This window comes from Kogia breviceps, chromosome 10 (genome assembly GCF_026419965.1).
Source record: "Kogia breviceps isolate mKogBre1 chromosome 10, mKogBre1 haplotype 1, whole genome shotgun sequence".
Lineage (NCBI taxonomy): Eukaryota > Metazoa > Chordata > Mammalia > Artiodactyla > Physeteridae > Kogia > Kogia breviceps.
The window spans coordinates 47,713,758-47,734,695 of NC_081319.1; the positions used below are offsets into that span (position 1 = coordinate 47,713,758).

General features: G+C 37.0%; 2 protein-coding genes across 7 annotated transcripts in view; both read left to right on the forward strand.

Moving 5' to 3' along the window:
* TOPAZ1 (testis and ovary specific TOPAZ 1) overlaps positions 1-18,308 on the forward strand; it is a 69,009-nt gene extending 50,701 nt beyond the window's left edge. Inside the window, 5 exon segments of the mRNA XM_059077245.2 lie at positions 2,296-2,461; positions 7,383-7,547; positions 9,157-9,360; positions 14,260-14,443; positions 18,008-18,308. Coding sequence (XP_058933228.1) covers positions 2,296-2,461; positions 7,383-7,547; positions 9,157-9,360; positions 14,260-14,443; positions 18,008-18,227 — 939 coding nt within the window. The 3' untranslated portion in view covers positions 18,228-18,308.
* A 1,801-nt stretch (positions 18,309-20,109) lies between these two features.
* The window catches only part of TCAIM (T cell activation inhibitor, mitochondrial), a 38,135-nt gene continuing 37,306 nt past the window's right edge, over positions 20,110-20,938 (forward strand). The window contains exon 1 of one of the 6 annotated variants that reach the window (XM_067005655.1): positions 20,110-20,722. In XM_067005655.1, the coding sequence (XP_066861756.1) occupies positions 20,632-20,722 (91 nt within the window). In that variant the 5' untranslated portion in view covers positions 20,110-20,631. Of the gene's footprint in view, positions 20,776-20,938 lie in introns of all 6 variants that reach the window. The other 5 variants (XM_067005657.1, XM_059077359.2, XM_059077356.2 and 2 more) reach the window with 5 other exon arrangements.

The window sequence follows — 20,938 nt, forward strand, 5'->3', positions numbered from 1 at the left end:
ACAGAACTCTTTTAAAATCACTTCTTAGGATGCCCCTGGAATACTGTATACCATATATCTTCATGTCTACCTTTGAGGCTTAGCTCACCATAGAAGTGGAGTGGTAATTCTAGACCATATTGTACTATCATTGTTTAGATTTCCCTGAGGTGGTGGTGGAGTTATAGATTCAATAAAGTTAAGTAAAGTAAAGGACAGAAAAATCCAAAATAGGGAGCGAAGTGCTGAGGGATGGAGAGTAAGATAGTTGAGAGTGGGGTTACTATTCAATCAACTATTAAAATGTATCTTTTATTCCTTCCTTCTTTTATAAAGAGGTTATTTCACAATTGAAATAATATTTAAGGACATGGTCACTGAGGTTCACATAAAAAATTCATGAATTTTTTTTAAAAGAAAATAATTTTTAAATAATCATTGTACAGAAGGTCTCCAGTCTCCAACATCTTCTAAGCGGTTTAGCACTTATTGTGTGGTAGGCCTGCGATGGGCAAAATGTACCTTGGCTCCGCTGTCACATTCTAGCTTAAAGTGTATCATAGCATTAATTTCTTGGGTATTTAATGCTTGAGAATTTGAGGACTACCTAGTTAGAAGACCCTTTTTTAAAACTCAGACTGATTTTGCTGAAATTTTAGAGTATGTTTTAATTTTATTTGGTTTCTTTTTATTTTTTATTTTTTTATTATTTGTGTGTGTGTGTGTGGTATGCGGGCCTCTCACTGTTGTGGCCTTTCCCGTTGCGGAGCACAGGCTCCAGACGCACAGGCTCAGTGGCCATGGCTCACGGGCCCAGCCGCTCCGCGACATGTGGGATCTTCCCGGACCGGGGCACGAACCCGTGTCCCCTGCGCTGGCAGGCGGATTCTCAACCACTGCGCCACCAGGGAAGCCCTGGTTTCTTTTTAAAGATTTATTTTTGATATGGAACATTTTTAAAGTCTTTATTGAATTCGTTACAATATTCCTTCTGTTTTATTTTGGTTTATTTTGGCCGTGAGACATGTGGGGTCTTAGCTCCCCAACCAGGAATCAAACCCACACCCCCTGCATTGGAAGGCGAAGTCCTTAACCACTGGACCACCAGGGAAGTCCCCTCTATTTGGTTATTTTTATTTAGGACATAAATGGTTGGTGAATTTTTGCCCTTTTCTTTTCTTTTCTTTTTTTTTTACCTGGCCGTGCTGCACAGCATGTGGGATCTTAGTTCCCAGACCATGGATTGAACCGTGCCCCCTGCAGTGGAAGCACGGAATCTTAACCACTGTACAGCCAGGGAAGTCCCAATGCCTGTATTTAATTTTAAATGTTAACTATCTTATTTAGAATGAGTATTTTATTATCTTACTTAGCATGAATTTTTTAATGAAACATTCCATTTTGAACATAAAAGTAAAACCACTGAAATTAAACTTAAGGTATCCCTTGAAAAATGCACTCATTTATACAATCAGATTGAAAGTACTTTGACGTCATAATATGCATCTGACTCAAAATAGCATGTAATGTAATATGAAACAATAGTCTGAAAACCAAAAGCCAGATCTGGCCCACAGCCTATTTTTATACAGCTCATGAGCTAAGAATGTTTTTTACATTTTTAAAGATTTAGACATTTAAAAACAACCAAAAAGAATATGCAGCTGACCAAATGTCACCTGCAAAGCCTAAAGCATTTACTGTCTGGCTTTTAATGGAAAAATTTTGCTGACCCTGGTATAAAATAATAACACATGTCCAATTTCTGATGTCCACCCTAGAGACAGCCTTTATGTAGACAATGTGAAATAATTAGCCTATTGACTCAATAAAACAATTTTCAGACAACAATTTTATCCCCCCCTTTTTCTTTCACTATCATTCTTTATCTAAATTTCATATGAAATAATCTTCTTTTCCCTCCTGGATCTCAGGGTGATCAACAGAAGAAGAGCAAAAACATATCATGGGTAGCTTTCCACGTTAAGGCATGAAATCCTTTTGCCAAATGAAATCTTTAGAGGAGGCACAGTGAATAAAACAGATGAAAAGAGAAGTGATGAAAGGGGGCCCAGTGGTAGGCGTGGTTAATGAGACAAAGCCCTTCTTGCTCCCCTTCCCTTTCCATCTTTGTGGCTGAGCAGGAGAGGGCTTAAAGAGAGAGTCTTGGAGCAGACTGACAATCATCGGTCTATAATTATTCAAATCGCATAATTAATTAGCTTCTATATAATTATCAGTGACTTTGTACCACTATAATACTCTTAATGATTGATACTCGATGGATTTTTTTGTCTTTTTTTTTTTTAACTCTAGGGAAGGAAGGTCTTAGATAAACTATATGAATTAAAAATACATTTTACAAGTTTGAAAGGACTTACAGGGCCCTCAAAGTTAGCACCGAGATGTCAAATTGTGAATATTGCAGCAGAAATTTTTCTAAAAAGTGGAAGCCTAGATGGTGCCATTTGGGTACTAAGGGGTAAGTTCTGATATATGCCAGCATGAAATAATTTGTTAAGCTTGTTATAAATTCTTGGTTTTGTAGTTACCGCAAGTTGATATTGAATTGTGGGTGATAATTTAGTCTAAACCCCTAGTGATCATGTGAGTAGGAAAGGTTGTTATATAAAATGAAAGGAGAATGTTAACCTAGCTTTAAAGAAGAAACTGTGTGAACCTTTGCTGAAAAGTTAGTTCTTACTTTGGCCTAAGCACTATATAGATGCTTTACCTGATTATCCCAATTAATCTTCATAGAAACCCTATGAGTTTGGAATTATTACAATCCCCATATTATTGATAAGAAAATGTTGTCAGAGACAGTAAGCAGCTTGCCCAAAATGCCGTAACAAGTAAGGAGTGGAGGCCGGATTTAATCCCACACAGTCCAACTTCAGAGCCCAAGCTTCAGCTTCTGAGACAGGGAAATCCTGATTGCAGTCTGCATAACTCTGTCTTTGCATGTGCCAACAACCATGGCTCCAAACCAAGACAATAAAGATTATTTCCCCTAGTAAGTCAAATCATCTAACAGAAATTACGATGAAATTAAGCCAGCAGAAGCAACTAAGGTTAGTTTGGCATGAGGTAAATAAAATTTAGAGAGCACAGTAGTAGCACAGCATCTAATGTAGCCTTGGCTACTTGGACCATCAAGCAGATTTTATTTGATAAAATGGGATAGATAAGAATGAAGAAACTTCGAGAATCTCAGTTTAGGTGGAAGATGGAATAAACGCACAAGTAAATAAAATAGAAAACTTTTACACTAATATACAAAACTAGCATGCATACATATTCATATATACATAAAACATCGTATTTGTTCAGTGCTGAGGGCTTATGGAATATAGAGGTTGTGATTAGACTTCGTGATGAAAAGCTTGTTGGAAAAGGTTTTCTTCAACTTAACAAATGTAACCAGTAAGGTTTCCTAGGACAGGAAGATTAATCAAAATAGAAAGATACCACACAAAATACAAATATACAAATACAAAATAGAATGTTTATAAAAATAGGAAGTAGCAAAATGCAAGCCAGAGCTCACAAGCTCTGTGAGAAAGAAAAAATGTGGCAAGAAATGGAAAGGGTAAAATAGTTGGTAAAAATGGGCATGGATGATCTTCTGCCTGAAAGTTTCTGGCAAAACCAGTCTTTCTTAAACTAGAGACTGGGGGGAGGGCCTGTGGGAGGGGTGTGGAGTGGTCTATGGAGATTTAAAATTTTTACAATTTTGTTGTTTCAATTTTGAGATTATCTTTTTAAATTCTATCAGTTATAAACACAGGATTTTCTTTTGCAGTGACCATTCCAATTGAAAGTCATTTTTCATAAGTAAAATTTTATTTCTTTGAAAAAAAAGGGCCCACAGAAGTATGTTAAGTTGTCCCCAGAATTTTTTTGTTCTTCAAAGGGTTCTGCAGTGAACAGGCCACTCTCAAGAAAGGAAATACAAATGGCTTGATCTCACTTTTAATAAGTGAGAGTAATACTCACTGGTATTAAGAAAAATAAACATTAAAATCCTAAACACCTGTCAGACCAGCAAAGATTAAAGTTTTGTGATATGCTTTTCGTGTGGGTATAGAGAAATGAGCCTTCACATATATTGTCTTTAGGGGCTTTTTGACAAAATGTCTGTCAAAATTTAGTAATGCATATTTCCTTTACTTTATTAACTCCATTTCTAGGAATTTGTCCTACAAACACATTTATATCTGTATACAGGGGTATGCACTGTAAGTTATATGGAATCTCTTTTTTAAACCATCAACAATGATAACAAAGAATTCCAGATAACTTAAGTGTCTTTTAAGGGTGTACCAGTTAGTGAAACTGTGTGACAGCCATATGATGGAATAGAATGACGTAGAGCTGCAAATACTCATTGGAATGATCTCCAGGATTTACTACCAAGTGACAAAAGGAATGTGCTGAACGGTGTACACAGTATGCTACCACTTCCGTAAAAAAATGAAATGGATACATACATACTTGCTTTATACCCTTGAAATACTTGCAGAAGGATGCACAAGAAACTAGTAATAGTGGGTGCTTCTGGGAAGAAGAATTGACTGCTTGGAGGACAGGGGTGAGAGGCATATTTACTTGTTACATATTTTTTCCTTTTAAAAACGTGCATTTATTACCTACTAAACTTTTTAAAGAAGGGGTTTACATACACTTACTCATATTTGAGAAATATAGAATATTTTATACATTTTTATTTAATGGGTGGCAGCCAATATGCAGCAGTCCCCAACCTTTTTGGCACCAGGGACCGATTTCATGGAAGACAATTTTTCCACGGTGGGGGGTTGGGGTCGGGTGGGGGCATGGTAATGCCAATGATGGCGAGCGGCAGATGAAGCTTTGCTCGCTTGCCTGCCGGCCGCTCACCTCCTGCTGTGAGGCCCAGTACCGGTCTGCAGCCCATGGGTTGGGGACCCCTGCTCTATTGTTTGGGCCTTAAACATTTTCACTTTCACATTTTAAACTCTTTTTCAGCATTGGTACCTTGTGTCCTGGCAAATGAACAACAAATGCCTACCTTGCCTTATACCCTTACCAGCATTAAAAAACAAACAAAAAAACCTGAAAACTATAATTTTATAATTAAGGTTTGGAGGCTGAAAATAAATGTCTTAACATTCTAGAATACAAATTTCATAAAAAAAAAAAAAAAAATTTATATATGCTATTTATTGAGAAACTGCTCCTGAATTTTAAAATAACTTTTATTGCTTTTTTATAAGTAATACATAGTTATTACGATTTAATAATATGTTTTGCTTATCCACCCCTTCTTATTTCTCTATAATGAAATATAGAGAAATTTCTATAGAGAAATAGAGAAATAAGAAGGGGTGGATAAGCAAAACTAATGACAGAAAATCCTTATTCAGCCACCCACCCAGTGTTATAAATAACACTATAGGGTTACTATACAGACACTTTAGTACCTTTCATTTTCATCAGGCAACAGTCTTTCTGTGGACATCTTTCTGCGAAAGGGAATATTCCTCTACAACATCTCTTAATGGGCTGCATAGTTTTCCATCTTATAAACAAATACAGATAAACGCAGATAAATAGATATGTCCATGAGTCCACTTTTCTTGAACTAGCTGGTTTTTAAATTTCTATGATAAACAAAATCCCTGCTAAACATCCCCGCTAAATCTTAATTATGCCCTTAGGATAAATTCTGATGGAATTGCTGGGTAAAGGTAAGGGCACTTTAAAGCTTTTTGATAAATGTTGGCAAATTTGCCCTTGTTGCCATTCAGATTTGCAGCAAGTTATTTTGAGTTTATTAGAAAGCCTCCCTTTGTGAGAAAATCCTTAAGAGAACAATTGCATAGGTATTGTCTATACAGTCATTGTCCTGTTAGGGATCACAGGTGCACATAAACAGTCCAGATGTTAGTGCCCAATTTTATGTTTTTTAGTTACCAGACAGACTGGCGCACTTCAGTTTATGCAAATCCTAATCTGGCTATTCCGAACATTCCGTCCCAGGTGTTACCTCTGTGAATAGAATACAGAAGTACTCTTCACCTTTAGAAGTGTTGTACTAATTATAGTCATCTTGCCAGCATTTCAAGATGCATATTATGAAACACCCTTGCCAAATTCATTATTATTTTTCCTATCTCTTTGTTAGTTTGACAGGATAAAAGTGACATTCACTGGTTTGTTATGAATTTAATTGCTTACTAGAAAATTTAACTATTTTTCTTTTTATTTCTATTTGTACTTATTCTTTTGTGAATTACCAGTTTACATTCTTGGTCTGTTTTTTAATATTAGTATTTCTCTTCCTTATTGATTTAATCAATTTAGGAGTAAATTAATGAAGGTATCTGTCTAAATGAGTTAATAATTTTAAAGCACTAATATTTGTAAAACACTGCCTCGTAGGTAGTATAAATCAAGTCAACCAGTCAAGTGAGCTCTAGTAATTTAAAAACAAGCTCCTGCTTTAAAGTTTTCTACTCGATACTTAAGACTTTATTTTGGCATTGTATGCTTGAATTATCAAATCTTTCTTTAATACTTCCTGTATTTACTGTGCTGGGAAGGCCACAAAAGAAAAGGATTGACTCCTGCTCTTACTCCAGTTGAAAAAGAACACAGGAATGTGATTTGAATGTTACATGACAGCGTTTCATTATGTGTCTCATTATGTGTATAATGATTGAGGGAATTAGGTAAATGGTAAAATGCTGACATTTCTAACATGTTAACACCTCCATGTTCTATACTACAGTCTCCCATTGTTTTTCTCAATGTGAAAATCAGGGCAGAAATTAAGGAACTTCAGCATTATAGGTAATATTCTCATTTCTTTAAGCTGTATGATGGGTACCTAAGGATTCTTTTTATTATTATGCTTTTGTAACTTCCATATGTTAGATATTCCTCTGTACATAGCAAGTATTTTATTTAAAAATTTTTAAATAGGCAGATATTGTGGGGGAAAGCTGCTCCCCAAGAATACCAAAACTAATTAAATTATGTATTCTTTACTGTAAAATTGTTTAATTTGTCTATACAAACAATATTTTACCTTATAATGTATAGTCATTATAATCTGAACATTTTGTCATATAAATATAATCATTAACTTCAGAATCAACAACTGATTGGTACATTTAGAAAAATGAAGAATTAGTAAAAAGGTAAAAATAACAAAATGGTCATTAGTTGCATCTTCTGAGGATGATGATCATCACTATATAAGTTGTTTCTAATAAATTTGAGCTATGGTTATCTTTCTGAGTACACATATTTGTTTTTCCACTTTCTCCAAAAGATACTTAAAAACATTTGTTGTGATTATACTGTTAAATGTAATTTTCATGGTGTAAAGTACTTGTACTTTTTCTTTTTGTAAGAGTCAGAGTGGGTCATCAATACACCACTGTGGCCTTGTGATAGACTGGATGTGCTCAATCGGCATAATCTGCTCTGTACAATTGCACATGAAATTTTAGCGAAGAGTCTTTACAAACAGACATTTGAAGTTCTGCAAAATCTACCAGGTTTTCAAAATTCTCAAGGTATGTTTTTTAAAAAGTCTAGCTTAATTATCTCTGGCCTATCTGGTATTTAATAAGAAACAGTTCTCCACCTGTTTTGGTTGAATTTTATATTCCAGCATATATTTTTAATGATCTTTTTTGTAAACTGTGTTCTCTGCAAATGGAATATGCTTTCCTGATGGTTTAAAAAAAAAAGAAAGAAAAAAACCCAGAGATGCTTATCTTTTGTCAGCAGTTCCTACAAGGAGCATTTCATCATTCCTTTTCTAACCTCTGTCAAGTCATCAGCAATCAATGTTAAGTGCCCCCAGCAAGCTTTATACTGAACCTTAAAATAATTTTTTGCATTGGCATAATAAAGAATACCTTTTCTTTTATCACTTAACAAACATAGAACATAGTTTCCATTACCTTGGAACATAGGAAAACATGGAATAAATGGAGGAAATTAAGTAGATGATGGGTTCAAAGAAAGAGAATGCCAGTGTGGGCAATGGCAGGCAGTGCTCTTGAATGCTTGCAAGTCACATGTCGGTAGCAAGAGAGAGTCCGTGTGAAGGGAAACAGCAAAAGCTTTGGGTCAGGAATTAGCTGAGCAATGGGTTCAGAGTGGTGGGTTAATGTTTAATGAAAACATTAACTTGAGGCCTCCCCTCAGTGCTGTATCACTCTCCATTTTCCCATGTATTCCACTGAGACACTGTATTGTCATTAACATTCTTATCTGATTATCCCTCTAGATAGTAAGCTCCTTAAAGGCAATTGTTTTCTTTATCGTGGTATCCCTGGTACAATGGCTGCTGTAGAACTGGCTTTTGATATACAATTACCGTGATAATGAAACAGAGTATAATAGTGATATCAAACAGATAGTCGTGCCAGATTTTGGAAGACCCTGAATGGCAGGCTAAAGGAATTTCTTCTCTATGTGTAGTAAGGGGTCACTAGAGCTTTGGCGCCAGGGCGTGACATAATGGAGTTGGTGTTTTAGGAAAGTTCCTCTGGTGGTAATGTTTAGAAAGAGACTAAAGGTTAGGAGATAAATTTCCTGATAACGCCTAGACCACTAAAAAATCCTAAAGTGATAAAGACCTAGAGTCTAGGTCATAGACCCACCTGACTGAATATAGGGGATAAAAGAGTTGGAAGTATCCAAGGTGACTTCACTTTCTTCGAAGTGAAAAGCAGAAAGGAGTAGACAGACATACCCAAGAAAGGAGGTTTTGTTTTTTGTTTTTAATTTGAGAGTGAATATTTATGAGTGGATGATTTATTTTTTATTTTTTAGTCATGGGAAAAACAAGTCCGAGTTCTGCACTGTAGATAGAATGCAAACAGAAACGTGCAGATGCAGTCACATGTGAGGACCATGGACAGAGGTGTTAATGTAGCCTCTGAAATCATATTCCTTTCACATTCTCCATTACAAAGTGAATGAACTGTTTTGCTTTTGTTGAATTTTTTGTTTGTTTGTTGACTTAGTATGTAAGATGATTGCATTTTGGTGACTCTGACTCTTACAGCAGGTAGGAAGGGGCCAAGGAGAGCAGAGGGGGAAAGGAGTAAGAGAGAAGTTTGAGAGAAGATAGATCAGTTTCACTATATCAATGATTTTTTTTCTTTTCAGAAACTGTGGAGGTCTCACAGTATAGCCTTCTTTTTAATAAACTTCTAGATGCCTGTATAGAAAGCAACAGTCTTGGTATATCATCCTCTGTAGCAGAATTCATGATTTCAAAGAGCATCCCTATGGATCTTTCCTTTCTTAGAAGATTAATTACTTCTTTAGGAAGAAGTTGTTTATGGCTCAAAGCCAGAGCACACTACAAAAGTAAGTTACATTTTAGAATTTTAAATTTTGATATATTGGTTTTGAATTTGATTTTCTAACCTGAAATCTATGTATAATATTCATGGTGGGGCATTAAATATGTAAAAAGAGCAGTTGATACACATTGAAAAATAGTGGTCTACATAGATTTGTGCTCTTTTGAAACCTGTTATTTCTCATTTCTAAGTGCTATATTTTTATTTCTTTCTATATTGGCATGTCCACGGGAGGATATGAAAAGGAAATAAATGACAGAATTTGAACCAGTTTGGCATATTTTATAAATATATAGGAGTAAACCAATTGGTAGAATGAAGCTTAAGGAATACATATTTATCCCTGGTATATCCCTGATCTTTTTGGTTAGAATATGTTATAACAGGCACATAGGAAGTACAGAGGGTGTCATTACAATGCAACATGATATATAACAGTTTTTCACATGGCTGCTAGTAATGTTTACAACTGTTCCTCTCTAACAAGTAAGCCTAGAAAACGAATACTTTCCCTAGTCCCAATCTCCTTGCAAGTATTTTAATTAGGAAACAGTTCTGTGTAGAATCTAGATCTAGAAAGGAATTCTTTTCTGCCTTCATGCAATAATTTGTCTTAAATTTCCATTTCTACCACTATCAACTATATGACAAACATTTGAGTACCTACTCTGTGTCACCACTGTGCCAAATGTGTCAAACATACCAGCCATCCTACACCAATAAAAACCTCTCTGAACTTGGAAGTGTTTTCATGTTCCCAGCTGTGATCAGTTCAGCAAGTGGTAACTTTTTTACCCCAGTGAAATGGGAAAGAAACTATTAGTGTGCATTACAAGTAGTAAGATTACATTTTATTTGATCAAATTTTCATTTCAGTTACATGTATTCTTATATGTGTGCTAGGGCATTATGTAAAATGTATTTCTTATTGTAGGTTACAATAAAACGTTTTGAAAGCAGAATTTTTATAAAAGGATGATCAGAAATTTAGAGGCAAGGTGGAATTATTTGTTCATAACACCTAATTTCAATTTTGTGGTTATGTTTCAACTTCTTATACTATTTCCCTGCAGACTGCTAGAAATCACACCACAAAGTATATATGTACTATTTGCTATAACTTCTTGATTGTAGTTTTTAGAATTGATGTTAATGAGGTATTTTTTTCAAATAATTGTGCAATTTGGGAAAAATGCCATCAGAAGGCATTTATATGCCACAGGAATAACGTGTTAACTTGGAAACATATAAATGAGATTTCTATGAATCTTTCTGTTTTTTAGTTGAAAATAAAATTTTGTATTAAAACAGCTAAACTTAATCATTAAAAAAATTTTCAGTTGACAGCTTCATTGAGATATACTTTAAATGCCACACAGTTCACCCATTTAAACATGTACAGTTCAATGGTTTTAGTGTATTTACAGAGTTGTGCCACCATCACCACAATCAATTTTAGAACATTTTCATCAGGCCGAAAAGAAACCCCATATGCATTGAGTCACTCCCCTTTCCCCCAGATTATTTAAACCCTGGTAATAATTTAGCTTTAAAGACTTTTTTTTTTTTTTTTAAAGACTTTTTTTTTTTTTTTTTTTAAAGACTTTTTTAAGCGATGTGTTAAAGCATTTAATGCCTGAGTACAATTCAGTACCTTTCTTATTAGCTTAACACATCTATGCTTAATTTCATATGTAGTGAAACCTCCAGGACTTATGCAAGTGAGGTTATAGGGTAAAGAGTATTTTTGTTTTGTTTTTAATGTACCTGAGTTACAAAATGAAGTGAGTAATTTACAGTCACTGATCAGTCTTCAGAACATCTCATTTCCTGACAGTGTTGACATTTAACATATCAGTGGAACTCTCTTTGGATCTATCTTCACACACAGATTAACACATGCTAGGAAAGCCTTTCAGTGCCTTATAATCACATCTAGTAGTACGTATTTGTTTGAGCTTACAGTTAATTTTTCATCAAGGCACTGTTAAGGCTGTAGTGCCAGTGCCTTTGTTTTGCTTTTTTCTTTAATATTTTTTACAGCTTTATTGAGATAATTTCACATACCATAAAATTTACACACATGTGAAGTGTACAGTGCATTTTTATTTGTTTGTTTATTTTTGGTTGTGCTGTGTCTTCATTGCTGCACGCGGGCTTTCTCTAGTTGCAGCGACTGGGGGCTACTCTTGGTTGAGGTGCGTGGGCTTCTCATTGTGGTGGCTTTTCATTGCGGAGCACAGGCTCTAGACACGCAGGCTTCAGTAGTTGTGGCACACGGGCTCAGTTTTTGCAGCTCATGGACTCCAGAGCGCAGGCTCAGTAGTTGTGACACACGGGCTTAGTTGCTCCGCGGCATGTGGGATCTTCCTGGACCAGGGCTCAAACCCGTGTCCCCTGCATTGACAGGTGGATTCTTAACCACTGGACCACGAGGGAAGTCCCTACAGTGCATTTATTTTTATTTTATCCACAGAGTTGTGCACCACAATCTAATTTTAGAACATCTTCAACACCTCTGGAAAAAGAAACCCTGAACACATTTATATTCACTCCCCATTCCATGTATGTTTCCCACTCGACCCAGTCCTAGGCAACAGTTAATCTGTCTCTATGGATTTGCCTATTCTGGGCATTTCACATAAATGGAATCATTTAATTTGTAGTTTTTTGTGACCGGCTTCTTATACTTAACAATGTTTTCAAGCTTTGTCCATGTTGTAGCCTATATCATTATTTCTTTCCTTTCTAATTACTGAATAATATTCTATTGTACGGAATTTGTTTGTCCATCCATCAATTAATGGACATTTGCTTTGTTTGCACTTTCTGACTATTGTAAGTAACACTGCTCAGAACATTCACATGCAAGTTTTTGTGTGGATGTATGGTTTTCATTTCTCTTTGGAGCAGAATTTATGGCTCGTGTGGTAAATCTATGTCTAGCATTTTGAGGAACTGCCAAACTGTTTTCCAAAGAAGCTGTTTTACATTTATATTCCCACCAGCCATGTATGGAATTTTTCTAGTTTCTTCACATCCTCACTGAGTTTTTTATTTTAGCCTTCCTGGTGGATATAAAGTGATACTTCACTGAGGTTTTGATTTGCATCTTCCTAATGACTAATGATGTTGAGCATCTTTTCACATGCTTATTAGCCATTTGTATATCTTTGTAGAGAAATGTCTATTCAATCCTTTGCCCATTTTTTTCTTTGTACTTTTTAAAATTGAGGCGTTTTTCTTGTTTTTTCTTGTTGAGTGTGTTAAGTATGTGTGGGGGTACATATAAATACATAATATTCATATATGTATACATGCACTCTACATACAAGTCCCATGTCAGATATATGAATTTAATTTTTTTTCTAGTCCAGGAGTTATCTTTTACTTTCTTGATGGCTTTGCTTGTGTTCCCTAACTAATCAGAAGGAAATTGTCAGGGACAGCAAAATTGCCTTCCTGATGCTCCTGTTGTGCTACCTAGTCCTAAAAATACGGCTTTTCTGTCAGAACTGAAAAGTCGGGAAGGGAGGATGTTATTAGTATATGTTTTCCTTACTTTCACAGCTAAAACCAAATAGGAGTATTTTTCTTTTCATGTTTGATTTTAGGGGAAAAAATAATATTAGTAAATTTCTACTTAGTTTGTTGGCTTTTGTTTTCCTCTTCTGCTCAGAAGTAGAACAGGTATGCATGTAAATTATACCTACCAATATTTAGGAATATTAACGAGTCAATAGTTTGTTGATCCTGGCAGTGATCTAGGAAGGTGGGACTTCCTAGTGGTTAAGATTCCAAAATCTGGAGTCAGAAAGCCAGGGTGCTTACCCAAAGCTCCCCATCTATAATATGGGAGTTGTTGTACCTAATTTCAAAGGTAGTAAACTGTCAGGTTAAAATTAGATAAAACCTATGTGTTTAGCACAGGTACCTGGCATATAGTAGGTCCTCAAAGATTAGTCATCATCATCCATATCAGAAAGATTTATTGAAGAAATTTAACTTAATAAAACATTTTAAACAAATTTTACACACAGATTTAAATTGGTTTCAGTAAAAGACAACAATATAATATTGCCTATATACAATTTGGATGTCCTGGACTGATGTATAGGGGATTTCCCTGTATATCACTTGTAATAAGCACCTAAACAGTTTAAAAGTTGAATCTGTTCTTTGGAAAAGCAAAATTTTTAGAACATGAATTGGAGAACAACACACTGAGCACCTACATGATGGAAATGTATCTTACTCATTTTTATATCTAGTGCTTAGCACAATGCCAGACATTTGTGGGAACAGCAAATATTTATTGCACAAACTTTAATAGCACTATAAATAAGTACACTCAAAAATACTATAAAGCTATGTGATAGAAAGTAAAATCTTCAAAGTATAATTTCTATTTTCTTTCTATATTTTGGATTCATAATTCAAGATAGGTAGTTATATATATAATTATATATAATATATATAATATATAATATTATATATATATAATTATATATATAATAACTATATGTAATTACTATTAGACCCAGATCCCATTAAAACAAAACCCAAGTAGCTATTTTGGTTTTTTAGTTATTCTGAAATTATGTTGTGTTGACTGTGGCTTAAAATAAATGGACATTTGCTACAATGAGGCTCAAAATTTCTTTTTCAGGGTTGTTTTTTTTTTAATTTCTCACTTCATGTTTAATGTTTCAAAACCTTCTTACAAAGAATGATCTCAATTGTACTAGGATAAGCTTACTACCATATAACTTATGCAATAAATCTGCTTCTAATGTGAAGAATTATCCTGAAACAAAAGTAATTATCACCTGTGGATATTTTGGAAGTCTTGGTTTTCACCTACTGGGGTTTTAGTAAAGTTTGATCTGTACTTGACTTTCAGGTGCTCTTTCATTGGGTTGCTACCCACCATTGGAGGGAAATTTATACCGAAAACTTCTACTGATTCCTTCCTATTTGTCTGAGATTGAAATGCTTTTAGCTATTGAAATCTTCATGGTATCTAATGCTAGTAGTATTCAGAGTCCTGGAACTTCTACACAGATGCTGCAGATAGTTTTAAAGAGGTTAGTTGAAATAACTTCTGATTGCATCCTGAAAGCAGATCATGGCTCCCTACACTCGCCCTAGGATGTAAATGTTTTATTTGTTTGTATATATATAAACATATATATATATATATATACACAGTTATATGTTTATATACTGCATATATATATTTATATACTTGTGCATGTGTGTATTGACAAACTTTGGTAGCATTTATATTGAGAAAGGATTTGACCTATTTGAGGTTTAAATCCAAACAAGTTAGTACCTTTCAATAAACATTTTAACAACTTCAAAGATCTTGTTTAGGTGTTCAAAGAGATGGGTCTTTTTTAGGTGTGGACCTTTCTCGTGTACTGGTGGTTTTTAGTTAGGTACCTAAAAGTTATCTTCTTGGTCAACACAAAAGATCTAAGAACCAGGTCTAAAAGGGAAAGATATGATAATTTATTAGGTTCAGTCAAGAATCTTGTTCAAATTAAAGCCATCAGCCTAGTTTCAATATTTTAAAATGTTGTTATAAATGCATAAATATTATAATGTAGCTGTTGGACCAGAGTGGCATCCCTTCAGATAATTTTGTTCAAAATCCCAAAATTTAGTTTATACCACTCCAATTTCTTGTCAGCTTTATCTAGGAAACTTGTAATATAAGGATCTCATGGGACTCCTGTTTTGGCGTTTCTTAACAAGAATTTTGCTTCAGTTTACTGGTGTTAGAAACCAGATCCTCAGACTGAATATTCTGTTAGTTATCTATTACAGTGTATAAGGTATCCCAAAGCTTAGTGGCTTAAAGTAGCAAGTATTTTCTTAGTTTCTGTGGGTCAGTAATTTTAGAGTAGCTTAGCCAGATGGTTGTGGCTCGGGGTCTCTCATGTCATTGGACTCAGGATGTGGTCAGGACCTGCAGTCACCTACTTGATGGCTTCACTGCGGCCGGAGGATCCATTTCCCAGCTGGCTCACTTGTGCCTGTTGGCAGGAAGCCTCAGCTCACCATATGGGCCCCTCCATAGGTTCCTTAAGTGTCTTCCTGACACAACAGCTAACTTCTCTCAGAGTGAGTGATCCAGGAGAGAGAACGCAAGGAGGAAGCTACAGTGCCTTTTGTCACCCTACATCAAGAACTGTGAAGGCTCTGAGATTCCACCCGATTTGCAGGCTGTAAGTCAGCCTGCGATAGTTTCACGGATCCTGGCATAAGACATACAACCTCCTGGGTTGGAGATAGGACTTTATTACTCATGGCACAGCAAGCAGCATGATTATCTGCATATTTGTATCTCTTCCTCTTGCTCCCAAGTCCCACACTTGGGCCCAGATGGATATCTGCACATGCAGTGGGTTCCATTACATGAGAGGAATCCTGAACTTAGGAACCATAATCTTTTATAATGGGTAGTAAACATACCTGCCCCTTTGCTCTTCAGATGGAAACGCTATCTCCACCTTGTAAGGCTGTAAGCAAACCTGTCTTTTGCTCATGAAGGAGAAACTATCTTTGTCTTTCAAGGTTGTCCACTATATTAAACATCCTTGAAATTTGGAACAAGGGGTAATCAGTGTCTCTGCTCTCAGAACTTCCAGAAATGCAAGGGACCATGAAAATTGCTATCTAACAATCTAGTGTCCAAAGTTGTGCATCATTTCTGCTCTATTTATTGGAGATAAACAAGTCATTCAATCCAGCCTACACTCAAGGGGAGGAGAATTTATTTTAGGTCCACCTTTTTTTTTAACCCACTAAAATTAGCTTTTTTGTTAATTTTAGTGGGTTTAAAAAATTAACAAAATTGGTTAATTTTCCTGAGGGCCTTCTGTTTACAACTATGCACTACAGTCGCATGAGGCATTTGGGCTCTCCATCATCCTAATGAGGATTTGGTTTCCTCATAACTTACCATTCCCCACATATGCAGTCTGTTTATTCATTATTGAATTTGTGGGGTATTTGTGATGCCAGCACATAACTAGTGACATGCCTGGATCTTCTATTTTGTCCTAACCAATATTGTTTTCTCTATTACTGTTATCATACCAAGCCCTGCTTTGTCACATTAACCTCTGACAGAGCTTTTATTCATCTTAAGACTTTCAAAAACTGCATATAGTTGGTGTATGCCCAGTCTACCAGATTTCAGGTACCAATCCTAAGCCAGAATGTACTAGAAGCGGCCTGACCAATCTTTGCTCTCTATGATCACTGATTCCTGTTCCAAGTGGAAGTCCTTACTCCCACCACTCTGTGGAGCACGCTGCTGTGCTAACACAGGTTGCCTCATTCTTGGGCCTTCGCTGCTGAGCCTTATAGGCGCTCAGAGCAGGATGCAGTGAGCACAGAGAAAAAGTGATGCCTAATAACAGCTACATCTCTATTTTATATACTTCTTACTCCCTATCCCATAGGAAAAATAGCCATAAGGTATGAGTTTTATGAAATTTGGTGACTGTTAGAAAAGTTATTTTAAAATTCCAGCACTTTAGTGAAGTACCTTAAATCAGGACTGAAGAAGATAACTTAGTAGAAAGTTATTCAGATATGAATATACAATAAATACTATAGTATACTATAATATACTATATAATATACTATATTATAGTATATATATACTATATAATATTATACTCTAAAAATTTAGTATAAAGGCATACAGCTACAATTTCTGTTACCAGATGTGAGCTACAAATTAAGTATATGCTTATAATTTATTTTTTTTATTTATTTTTTTTTAAATAAATTTATTTATTTATTTTTGGCTGCGTTGGGTCTTCGTTGCTGCATGCAGGCTTTCTCTTCTTGCAGTGAGTGGGGGCTACTCTTCGTTGTGGTGCACGGGCTTCTCATTGCGGTGGCTTCTCTGTTGCAGAGCATGGGCTCTAGATATGCAGGCTTAAGTAGCTGTGGCACGTGGACTCAGTAGCTGTGGCTTGCAGGCTCTAGAGCGCAGGCTTAGTAGTTGTGGCACACGGGCTTAGTTGCTCCACGGCATGTGGGATCTTCCTGGACCAGGGCTCGAACCCGTGTCCCCTGCATTGGCAGGCGGATTCTTAACCACTGCGCCACCAGGGAAGCCCTGCTTATAATTTAAAATAGCCATATCAAGGTAAAACACATGAATGTTAGTAACTCCAAACTCGATTAACTTTAATATTCTTTTATGCATTATAATGAATAATTATAGTTATTAATTTGAAAATACAAAGAGAGGGGTTATTAGTTGTGTTCTAGATCAGTGTTTCCAAACTGCGGGTTGTGGCCCATTTGTGTAGTGAAATCAATTTAGGGGGTTGCAACCATTTTATTTTAAAAAATGAAATAATAGAAAATAGGGTCATAAGGATAAGTCTTGTTTTGTGAAACTTTTATTTCAGTTTTTATGTATGCAGGTATATATTGGGTTACAATATAAAATGTCTTTATTACCGTGTGTCATGGTCCAACAAGTTTGAAAGCCACTGTTAGAATATAGTAAAAAGACTGTCATAGCTTAGAACCAATAAATGTAAATTACTGTCTTTTGAAGAAACTATATAGCTTCTTTCTAGAGATTCTGACTTTGTGAGGTGTTCACTTTGTAGATGTGAAGAAAACAAATCTCGGAGCAAGGATGATTATCAAGCTGCAGTGGAAAGATTAATTATGGCTGCTCGTATATCAGATCCAAAGCTCTTCATTAAGCACATGACTGTCAATGTTAATAAGGAACAGGTTTATAGTTTGGAACATTGTTCTGCCCTGAAATGGCTGAAAGAGAATATGAAGTGGGCTGGAAAGGTTTGGCTTTTCAGTAACCATTAGTTATTAAAGGCTTTTTTTTTTTTAAGTTCAAGTAATCATTGTTGAAAATAAAAGGCAAGAAAATAAAGACAGTTTTCACTGTATTCAGCTTTTGCTCTTTATTGATTTATAGTACGTCAGTAGTTTTCAAACACTAAAAATTTTGTTTGAGGTATGCAATTTATAACAGTTGTACCCATACTGCAAATGATTTTTCAAATTACTTTTTGACGTCTCTTTAATTTAGGTAAACCTAAGTATGGTGAATCCCAATTTATTCTGAAATCCAAACAATGAAAAATCACAAACTGAGTATTGTGCAGCATTTAACAAGAGGGAGACGTAAAGGGGAAAATATTCAAGCAGGTGTCTGGAGCTTTCAGAACAACCTTTAGGGTCATGAAGTAGATTTGGTGAGCACGCAGTCCAGTCTCTAAAGCCTGTTGTACATTTGTAATATAGAATAGTAAAATAATACTGGAAAATGACTCAAACACTAAAATTCCAGAGTTATACCAGAAATTTAAAATTATTCTCTAAAGTTTTCCTTTAGTGTATCTTAAAATACTATATGTATCTTGAAAATTTGTAATTTATGTACATTACATTAGGTATGACTAAAGAAATCAGTATTTTAAACAAATATACCAGAACCTATCCAAACAAGACTTGTACCTTTCAAGTCACCTTAGGAAGTTTAAGCTCCTTTTCTGAAGCCATCTGCAGAATCTGTAGGTCATTCTCCAAGGTGGTCATCCTCAATCCTTAATTTGATACTTTAGATTTGATACTTTAAACCATAATTTAAATCATTTAGAGAAAATGTCTCAGTAAGCGGAGTAATAAAAGAGTAAGTGGTGACTAAGAGGACTGAAAGTATTTCTTAAAGGAGTTCCCAAAATATGGTAATGGCAGCATCACTGGAATAAGTCTATAACCTCACAAGAATAAAAGAGCTAAAACCTAGCACTTAGCAGAATGCCTTACTGTGATAAAATGTGGAATGAATACTCTTGTGAATGGGATATGGGAAGTAAGGCATAAGTAGACATCAAGAAAGAAGCCCAGTTCTCTAGTATGAACAAATAGGGTGACTAACTGCCATTACTGAAATTTAGCACCTAGGAAATAAATTGGGTTCGGAAATTACCACCATCAGTTTGAAGTGCCTTTGAGGACAAGTGAAGAACGGTAAGTGGGCAATTATAACCTTATGCTGGTGGCAAGGATGTATTTGAAAGGATGAAGATGCGAAAGATGATAAATTAAGCTTTTAGGAAAAATGGGATTGGATGGGACGGGCCACAAATTGACCAGATGGTTTCTAATGAATGAGAAGTCAAGAGCCCTTAGGGCTGGAGCAAAGGGAGGTTGGTTGTTTTGTTTGTTTGGTTTTTTGGTATTCTGGGGTTATTTTTTTCGTTTGGGTTTCCCCCCCCCCCACCTCGGTCAACGGTGCCAAAAGGTAGGAAAAGAGCGGTTATTGTATTTGTCTTATTCCATCTGTGGCAGTTTATGGGCATAACCAAAGTCATAGAAGCAAAATACAGCTAACAGTAAAAACCCCAAGCTGATAGTGGAGAATTCCTTAAGGGCCAAAGTCAAAAAGAAAATGCAAACCGGAGAAAATAGTTTTAATTAGCTATATTTATGTAAAGAAAGCCAAAGGCTATAGTCAGTAAGACCTTTAAAATCTGGAGGTCTCAAGCGCGAGTCGTCCTAAGGCGTCAGCTCCGAACGCTCTGCGGACTGATCCGCCAAGCCAGCCTCCTTCCCTCCCAGGCGCCGGGGGTTGGGGGACCCGGACCGGGGAGGAAAGCTGGGCCGGCGCGGAAAGCGAGGGCGGCGCATGCGCACGCTCGGTCGCCCTTCTTTCCTTGCCCTCCCCAGCAACCCTCGGTCCAGGCCCGGCCACCTGCCGCCCAGTCATCTTCCGACTCCCTCCCGCCTAGTCCTTCCTATCCCTTAGCGCTCATTCGCGCCTCCTAAAGCTTTCAGCTGAGTGCGCGAAGCCCGCTCCGGGCCGGACCGTAAGAAGACGGAGGGACAGGAGTTTAGACGCTGCGAGAAGGCGGGCGATCACCTAGTTGCTGACGTCAGGGTGGGGCTGAGAACCGCTAAGGTTTTAAGCCGCGTCCTGGGGCTGTGCGCAGGCGCCCCAGAGAGGAAGGCCTGGCACGCTTCAGCCAATGAGAGCGCGACCTGCGGCCCGGCCCGGAGCCCGGACTCCTCTCTGGCAAGCCTCCGCGGCAGACGCCGACGGACGGGTGGAGCAGTACGCGCTCAGCTGAGATTTCTCGGCTGGGGACTCAGAGAGCACCGCGGGTAGGAGCCTGTCAGAGCCTGTCGTCAGGTGGGGCGAGAGCAGTCGGGAGCGCCGGGCCGGCGGCGCGCGCTCCTTGGCCGGGCTGGCGCCCCGGTGCGCATGCGCTCCTGCCTGGCCCAGCGCACCTCTGCAGAGCCCTGCGAGAGGATCGACCGTCCTTCCTCCTGGTACCTGGTGGGAGGTGGAGCAGGTAGGAGGAAGCCCTCGCGGCGGACCCTTGCCAGAACTGTAAGGAGCAGGACGGTAGGGGCTCCATTTGTGCTTTCAGGCTGCTCGGGGCAGAAGGGGCGGGGGGGTCGGGGTGGGCAGCGTTCAGAGTCGCCTTAGCTCGATGTGCTAACTTTTGAACCCAGGCAGTGCCGGGATCGGAGTACCCGCATAGTATCTGTTTTAACTTGTTTTGAAA